Raw genomic sequence first — 9,425 nt, 5'->3', positions numbered from 1 at the left:
TACCTCAATCAGTGGTCCCCCAGAAGGAGAGAACTTAATGAAATATTTGAGGTCATGGGGACAAATCAGATACCCACAAACACACATGCATAGCCAACCACACACTCACTACAACAAGCAGCACTCACACTTCCATTACTGAGAGGCGTGCTTCAGCCCCTTCTGACCCACACCCTTCCTGGGGGAAGGCAATCAGCCTGGGGCAGTAAAGCCCACAAGCACACAGGCAGATCTATCACCAAGTTCAGATTTCCAGCTACCTCAGACCTATGCTTATGACTGGTGACCTCATAGACCTTCTGCTCCAGACTGTTGCCAGTATCCTCAGCTTCTCTTTAGGAGATTCAGTATCCAGACAATTTGAAGAAATATCTGTGGCCTCCTAGCTCCTACAGACTTTCATATTCCTTAACCAGCTCCAGAGAAATGGGTCAAATGTAATGTTTTAATTACCAACGAGAGGACTGAATCAAACTTCCCAAGTTTCTGGCTAATTTCTTACTCTCCGTCGGGGAGCTGTGTGTCTATAAGCCAGAGGGACTGGAGTCCCAGGAGATGGTCTTCCTGATGCCAGTGATGCCCTGGACTTCTTTTGTCTTGGGCATGATTCCAGCTTAACATCCATTGGTGATTCTTATATGAAAAATTTATTGTAAATGTGGTGGCCAAATAGCGATTTTCTAATTCTATCATTTCTTCTACATGTATCAGTTGTTTTGTCTTGTTGCGTCCTGGTTCCACTCTAGAATCAGCCACTTTTCTAAATAATACCAGCCCTTTTAGGGGAGAATGGTAAAGAGCAAATTTGGCATTAGATGTGTTCATTTCTTTCAAGGATTCTAAATGGTGTCAGAGCACACTGCTAGGAAATAGATATAAAAGAAACACAGGAAGTAGACACTACAAACTAATAAACTAAAGGAATGGTTACCCATAGGAGGTGGTCAGGGGTGGGTCAGAAAGATGGGAAGAGTATAGATATTGACACATACAACATATAAATTTCAGTCTATTTTAACATTTAAAAAACCATAGTTCAAGTTGATATCTTCAATTCCAGATTGACACCATAAAGTTCTCTCCAGCCTCTCCTTTTCCATGCCGATTGGTGCCTTTCCTGATAGTGAGGAGTCATCTCTTTTCCACAATATGTTTACTTATTTGTTGAATCTTTGAATAAATGTTAAGTAATTTCAGAATCTTGAACTCATACCACTGTTAATGACTACTGACTGCAGCTCAAAAACTATGTTTAGTTTTTTTTTCTTTATTGTGAGATTATATAGACAAAATTCTGTGTTCAAGAATTACTTAGGTTAGTTAATTTATTTTGCCCTTTAGTCTAATAATGGGATTAATTTGTAGTGTGGTTAGGTTCATTTGTCTTCTTTTATTCTATTTTCCTTTATTCTCCTCCCTCTTCTATTTATTTTTTATTCTGTAAAAGATAACTTAATCAAAACCATACAAATAAATACACTCATCTCCTTATCTTTTCTACCCTGTTCTCACCGACCTCACATAGGTAAGCAATCTCATTAGTTTCTGATTTATTCTTTTTGCATTTCTTTTTGCTCAAATGGGCAGGTACATATATAATTTACTTCCCCTTCATTTTTACAAAAAATGTAGCATGCTATACTTATTTTTTTAAACATTGCTTTTTTCCATTTAACAGTATATCCTGCAAATCCATACATATTGGTTCATAGATATCTTTAGCATTATATTTTGACAGCTGCAAAGTACTCAACTGCATTGATGATCCACAGAGGTTCCTTTTGGAATCCTTGGATGAGATAGTGGTGATAAATGTACTAAATGCCATTGAATTGTATATATCAAATTGTTAAAATGGTAAATTTCATGTTATGTATATTATACAACAATAAAAAGCATTTTTGAAGATAAGTAAAAAGTAATCTCTAAATAAGACACAAAAAACAATTATAAAATGAAAATAAAATATGATTAGTAAGTTAAAAAGGGGAATGGAAAAACAAAATATGTATTTAACTTATCAAAGGGGAGAAAGAGAAGACAGAATAAATCTAAAACAGATGTCTTAAATAGAAAATATATAGTAATATGGAAAATATAAATTCAAATATATCATTATTGCATTAGATGTTAATAGATCAAATTCTCCAGAAATATATTGATCGTCAGTCTCCATAAAAAGAGCAAAACTGAACTTTACTCTGTTAAGAACAGAACCTCAGAAACATAAGGACATAGACAATTTTAAAGAAGAGAGATGGAAAAGAACTATCATGGAAACACTAACAAAAAGAAAACTAGTATATCTATACTAACATAAAAACAAGTAGATGAGATGTTAAGGTAGGAACCATTGTTAGAGATAAAGAGAAATATCTCCTAACTATAATTATAATCTACTAATTATAAATACAGTGGTGTGCTGTTAAAAGCATGAAAAATTGTATTTTCTCTCCCTCTTTTTTTACCATGCTTTGCTTTGTAGCATTTTCCAATTTCCATGGTGCCATTATTCCCATTATGGCTGATTTCAATCTACCAATATGATGCCATTGAATGTGGAGTTGGAAGAGATGTGCACAAACAGCCGGAAGCTAATGCAACCCACCTTGAGAAAACACTACATAAAAGAATGAGTCCTAGGGGCCAGCCTGGTGGTGTAGTGGTTAAGTTTGAATGCTCGGCTTCCTGGGCCAGGCGTTCATGGGTTTGGATCCAAGTGCAGAACTATATACTGCTTGTAAAGCCACGCTGTGGCAGCATCCTATATACAAAATAGAGGAAGACTGGCACAGATGTTAGCTCAGCGATGATCATACTCACCAAAAAAAAAAAAAAAAAAAGAATGAGTCCACCAGGAGCTGATTATGATGATAAATATGTATGTCCTCAATAACATAGTATAAGAAATACATAAGCAAAACTGACATATCAAGAAGGAGAGAAAGACAAATCCACAATTATAATTGTGAGACTTTTTTTTCCATAAGATTTTGCACATATAAGAGATTATGAACAAGCAGAAGAAATTGATTAGGGATTAAGAATATGTAACATCCCAAGTAACAAATTTGATGTAGTTGACATATTAACAACACTATAAATGATAGCAGAATGCATATTCTTTTAAAGTTATATGAAGTTGTCAACCATACAATAATTTGAGACACATCTCACTGTGCTCATGACTGCAATAAGAGGATTTAATGATTGTCACTTAAAGAAGTTAGCCCTATTGACAAATATTTCTAGGGCCTGTTTTATATCTCTATTCTTCAGGCTATAGATGAAGGGGTTCAGCATGGGGGTAACCGCCGTATACATGACGGAAGCAATTATGACTCTGTCACTCAAGCCCCATGATGAGGAGAAAAAGTAAACACCTGCAAGTGTCCCATAGTATAAAGACACCACAAGGAGATGGGAACCACAAGTAGAAAAGGCTTTAAAGAGTCTCTTGGTGGACGGGATTCTTAGGATGGTGGTCCAAATACAGATATATGAACTCAAGACACTACTCAAAGGCAGAATCAAAAGCATTACTCCCTCAGTGAAGATGACCAGCTCATTGAGAGAGATGTCTGAGCAGCTTAACTTCAGGAGAGCAGTGAGGTCACAGAAGAAGTTGGGGATGGTATTGTCAGCACAGAAGGACAGTTGGACCAAGAGGAGGGTGTGCAAAAGGGCATGTGCGCAACAGAGGAGCCAGGACCCAGCTACTAATGAAACACAGAGCTCCTGCCTCATAAAAATTGTGTAGTAGAGTGGCTGACAGATGGCCACATACCTGTCATATGCCATCACTGCTAGAAGGAAATTGTCAAGACAACCAAAAACTATGAAAAAATACAACTGAGAAATGCACCCCACATAGGGGATGGATTGGTCCTGAGTCTGCATGTTCATGAGCATCTTTGGAACTGTGATAGATGAAAGGGAAATGTCAGAGAAGGCCAAGTGGCTGAGGAAGAAGTACATGGGGGTGTGGAGGCAAGAGTCCAGACTTATGAGCAGGATGATGAGCAGGTTTCCCAGCACCGTGGTCAGGTACATGCTCAGGAACAGGGCAAAGAAGAAGCCCTGCTGTTCCACTGGTATGGGGATCCCCAGGAGGAAGAACTCAGATATGCTGCTCTGGTTCTCAGGCCTCATACTGCTCTTCTATATGATGGGGATGAAAAAGGTTTGGGAAGATCAGGAACCTAGAAAAGATGATCAGGACCATCAAATCTCATACTTTAATTCTCTGTGAAAAACTCCATGAAAACAATTAATTTTTAACTACACTCATAAATACTCACACCTGTGGATGCATGCGTCTTGTCTCTGCCCAGTCAGGCTCCAGGAAAACATCACACCCTAAAGCAGCTAACAAGATCTCATTACACGGAAGCAAGAGGGCTTTCACTGTTGTATTCAATCGTTATGTATTGAACATTGAATCTGAACATGTACCTCTACTAAGAACTGAGAATGCATCAGTGAAAAGAAAGACAAGTTTCTTGCCCTCTGTGAGTGTAGATCTTGATAAGCATAGAGGGATAATCCACTACGTGAAAACAGACCCAAATCATAAAAATGCATTGTCACAGAAATAGTAGAATAGCCTTTGCAAACTGATATAAGTTGTTCCTTCCTTACAGTACCATGAGACTCTGGCGCCAATGCAGTGTTGTTGGAGCATTGCCACACTCCTCCTGTGTAGCTGGCCGGGTCCCAGTGACCTACAGCTACAAATTCATGGTCACTCTAGAAGTGGGTGGTCATTTAAAACCACTCGATGCCAGAATAGCTCTGAAACCAGAGTAGTCCCCAAACTACCTTTCATAAGAATGGTCAGCATGCTGGTGATCATTTGTATACTGGGCTAATGACTTTACCTACATTTCCTAATTATATCCACACATCAGCTTTATATTCCCAGATTTAAAAAATCTTTCCATCTGCACTAACAATTAATGTTCTTTCACTTATTTTAGCCCTGAGGCAGTAGAAACATAAATGGTATAAATTTCATATATATATGTGTGTGTGTGTGTGTGTGTATATATATATATATATATATATATATATACACTACATGTATTCAATTTTCTGTAGGTTAAAAATGATAACATATTGACTACTTCGTGCAGTTCAGTCTAACATGTCTGTGTGATCAGAGCTCATGCTCTTATCCACTGCACACGGAAACTTCCCTCATCATTGCTTAGGAGCGCTACACACCATGTGTTGCTTTAGGGCTGCAAAGAAGCCAAAGTAGTTCATAATGTTCTCGGTTCCCTGACTATAGAGTTCCCTTTGTTTATATTGATCTATTTTCCAACTGACAAAAGTCTCTCACATTCATTATCATTTATTCAAACAATAAATATTTATGGATGGCCTGAAAGTTTCAGGAGGCAAATGTGATTCCCTCCATTTTATAGACTGAAAACTGAGGCCAAGGAGTCAGGTAATTTTCCCAAAGTCTTCCTGCCATTTGGTGGCAGTTCTGCTACATTCTAACTTCACACAACATGACATCTCTGCCTGGGACATTAAGTGAAAAAACTCTGAGTGACTCAGTTAGGCTCAGGTGTATGAAAATCATAGCAGATCCATATAAGAAACATGGTTGCTTGGAGCTTTGGTTATCTCAGTCAATGGAGCTCCAGAGGAAGGTACTGAAGGAAATATTTGAGTCACAGGGGAAAATCAGAAGCTCCAAACACACATACAAATCACACACACACACACACACACACACACAGAGCTCATTTGAAGATTCTAGTCACCTGTGACCAGTTCCCATCCTAAGGAAAGGATAGTCAGAATGTGGTTCGGTTAATAAACACTCACATATATACACAAAAGTCACAAATAACATGCAGATTGAGACATGCACAGCACACAATGATGTACCTTTCACACACACACACACAGAGCTCATTTGAAGATTCTAGTCACCTGTGACCAGTTCCCATCCTAAGGAAAGGATAGTCAGAATGTGGTTCGGTTAATAAACACTCACATATATACACAAAAGTCACAAATAACATGCAGATTGAGACATGCACAGCACACAATGATGTACCTTTCACACACAAACACACTCACAAAGCACATCAACACACTCGACACATGACTACACCTGGTAAACACTCAACTCATCACTGTACAAACACATCATCAAAAACACACAAGGCCACACACAATACAAAAATCTCACAGGAAACACTCCGACAACACACATGCACACACAGGCACACGCTCATCACAATAAGCAGCACACACACTCCCATAACTGAGAGATGTGTTTTGGCCCTTTCTGAAACACACCCTTCCTGGGGAAAGGCAGCCAGCATGGTGCCGTGAAGCCCATTCAGTCATAGGCAGAGTCATGTAACACCAACAAACCATGAACGTGGTAACATAGACACAGACAAAAGCAAACAATACACACATACACACTCCTGCTCTCACACATGAGTGTGTCACCCACAAACACAGCTCGCACATATACTAGCACCTTGCTGAGCATAAGTTTGAGCCCTATCTGACCTGGGTTCCTTGGTGAGGTCAGGCGTCTGCTTATCCAGCAGTGGAGACAACAACCTTACTCCCAATGCTGAGCTCTCATCCTCTCAGCTGCGATGCAAGTATTTAAGGTCAAAGGCATGAATCAGGGGTCCTTAGTCACACATTAGGAGACTGACCACTTGGTCTGCATGCATTAAAACAGAGCCCTGACTGGGTCTGAAGAATCAGGCTGTTAATCAGGTACATAGTACACACACATGCATGCAACTATGAAACAACACAAACCCAAGCATACAAACACACTCGTGAACACAAAGGCACACAAACACACAGGCAGATCCATAGTCAAGTGCAGATTTCTAGCTCCCTCTGACCTGTGCTTGCCCTTGGTGACCTCAGACACCTTCTGCTCCAGACTGTTGTCCAAATCCCCAGCTTCTCTTCAGGAGACTCAGGATCCAGACAAACAGAGCAAGTATCTGTGGCCTCAGCACATCTCCAGATTTTCATGTTCCTCAACCAACTCCAGAGCGATCAGCGAAGGACAATATTTTAATTTACAGCAAGGGGACAGAAAAAAGTCCCCAAGTTTCTCGGTCAGGGAGGAGCCACCATAAGTTAATTGGCCAAGTTCTTGGTGCTCTTTGGGGATCTGCATGTCCAGGAGCCAGAGGGGACTTGAGTCCCAGGGGGCAATGTCCCTGATATCAGCAATGCCTTTCTTCTTGTGCATGGTTCCAGCTGGGACAAAGCATATTTTAAAATGATTGTAATAATGGCTGGCTTACAAAGTTGTTGGCAAGTTTAAGGGAAACTGTCAAGGGCTGATGAGGAACCCAGTGCTAACAGCAGTGGTAAACAGATGCAAGGGGAGGGAGTGGTTATGAGAACCTGGTGGGACATGTAGGGGTAGGAGAGGACCCCTGGACAGGAACTGTGGACAGTCACAGTCAAGTCACGGTCCAGCAGGGAGGAAAACAGAATCAATGCCCCAACCTCTCTCTCCTTCTGCATTTGATCTCTTCATTGTGTTTCCACTGGCCAAATCCAAAGGTCCAGGGAGCCCAGCTGATACAGTCCACAAAGGTCAGACTCCTGAGACAAAACAGGCTGGAGAAGGCTGGAAAATGGACCTGGAGGGACAAATGGAGACTATCTAGCACACATTGGTATAGATAATATTTTCTGGTTACACATTTGTGTGCCAATTTGTGGATGGCATATATGCCAATATATTTTATTCTACAGACATTCTTCTTTTCTTGGTGTAAATTTGCCTTTACAGTTTCATTATAGACAATGTAAACTCTTAAAGAGCAGGGATGACATTTTATAGAATTGCTTTCCTGTGTCCTGCCCATGGTTCAGCTGTTCACGTTCTGTCTCTGACAGGGGCTACAAGGAGAATATTATAGAATATCATAATTGTCTGTCTGGATGCCAACTTCAAATTTAGTAGGATATTCTATTCTCTCTTCCAGAGTAATTATAGACAAAGGATTTTTTTACGTTTTATTTTGAAACCACTTGAGACTTACAGAAAAGCAAAACTTATGGAAAAAATTATCATATACATTTCACCCAGATTTCCCTAAAGTTAATATTTAACCATGTTTACTTTATTATTATGTAGGTATACATGTATCTGAGATTCAGGCTATAGATGTTTTGCAGGTACACCACAGTGCATATATCACAAAGCAGCTGACATCAATTTTTCCAATTACTTGTGATAACTTTGCTCAATTAATTTAGGTGATCTTCCAGGTTTCTCTACTATAAAGTTACTATTTTTGTCTTTGAAATTAATAAATATAACTTGGGTACATATTTAAAGATTATTAAACATGTTATTTCTTGTTAAAATTTCAACCACCATATATAACATCACACTTCATAAGAATCAGGTGATTCTTGCCTGAAACAATTATTGTAATTCTGGTGGCCAAATGGTGATTTTTCTCATTCCATTAATCATTCTACATGTATTAGTTCTCTGCAAGAGGGAAATTTCTTTTCTCTACCATTTATTTTTATCAATTTATTTATATAATTATGGACTCATAGATTTTCATTTAATTTCTGAGTCATAATCCACTACAGTTGTTATTCTTTTTGAAGCTCAAATTACTCTAGATTTGGCCATGGGGAGCCACTTGAGGTGGCTCCTGAGTCCCCAGGATTTGTTGAGCAGTTCCTTACTTTCAGGCTTAGCAACATCTTCCCAGATCATCTTTGTATTTCCTGGCCCCAATCCTGGAATCAGCCATCTTTCTAAGTAACTTGAATTCCTTTTAGGGAAGAGTGGTATTTAGAGAGAAAATATGTTAGGTATGTTCATTGCTTACAAGGCTTCTTGTATATATGTATATAGAGAAGTATACATGAAAGAAACACAGAAAGTATAAACAAGAATCTAATAAACCAATAGAAAAAGTTACTCATAGAAGGTGGGTTGGGAATCAGATGAAAAGAATGGGGGATGATAATAGTATAAATATTAATATCTAATACACACATTTCAATCTATTTATATATGTGTTAAAAACCATGAGTTCAAACTGAGACCTCCAATTCCAGTGTCACCACAGAGTTCTCTCCAGCCTCTCATTTTCCACATATGAGACATATATTTCCCTGATAGTGAGGAGTCATTCCCTTTTTCAACAATATTTTTACTTATCTGCTGAGTCCTGGAATACGTGTTAAGTAGTTTCAGAATCTTGAACCCATATCACTGTGGATGATAAAACTACGAAGTGCAGCTCAATCTACTTTGCAGTTTTTCTCTGAAGGTATATACACAAAATACCATGTTCCAGAATTACTTGGATTAGTTATTTTAATCTCTCCATCAGTCTAATCATGTTATTCGTTTGTAATATAGTTAATTTATTTTGTTT

General features: G+C 38.7%; 1 protein-coding gene across 1 annotated transcript; it reads right to left on the bottom strand.

Annotated features, from left to right (window-relative positions):
- Positions 1-3,213: 3,213 nt before the first annotated feature.
- On the bottom strand, positions 3,214-4,222 carry LOC131393301 (olfactory receptor 1J4-like). The gene has a single exon (XM_058523956.1). The coding sequence runs from the start codon at positions 4,150-4,152 to the stop codon at positions 3,214-3,216; it is 939 nt and encodes a 312-aa protein (XP_058379939.1). The 5' UTR covers positions 4,153-4,222.
- Between the last annotated feature and the right edge of the window lie 5,203 nt (positions 4,223-9,425).

The sequence above is a fragment of the Diceros bicornis genome, chromosome 28 (genome assembly GCF_020826845.1).
Source record: "Diceros bicornis minor isolate mBicDic1 chromosome 28, mDicBic1.mat.cur, whole genome shotgun sequence".
In the NCBI taxonomy this organism is placed as follows: Eukaryota; Metazoa; Chordata; class Mammalia; order Perissodactyla; family Rhinocerotidae; genus Diceros; species Diceros bicornis.
This window is presented reverse-complemented; position numbering and strand designations above follow the sequence as displayed.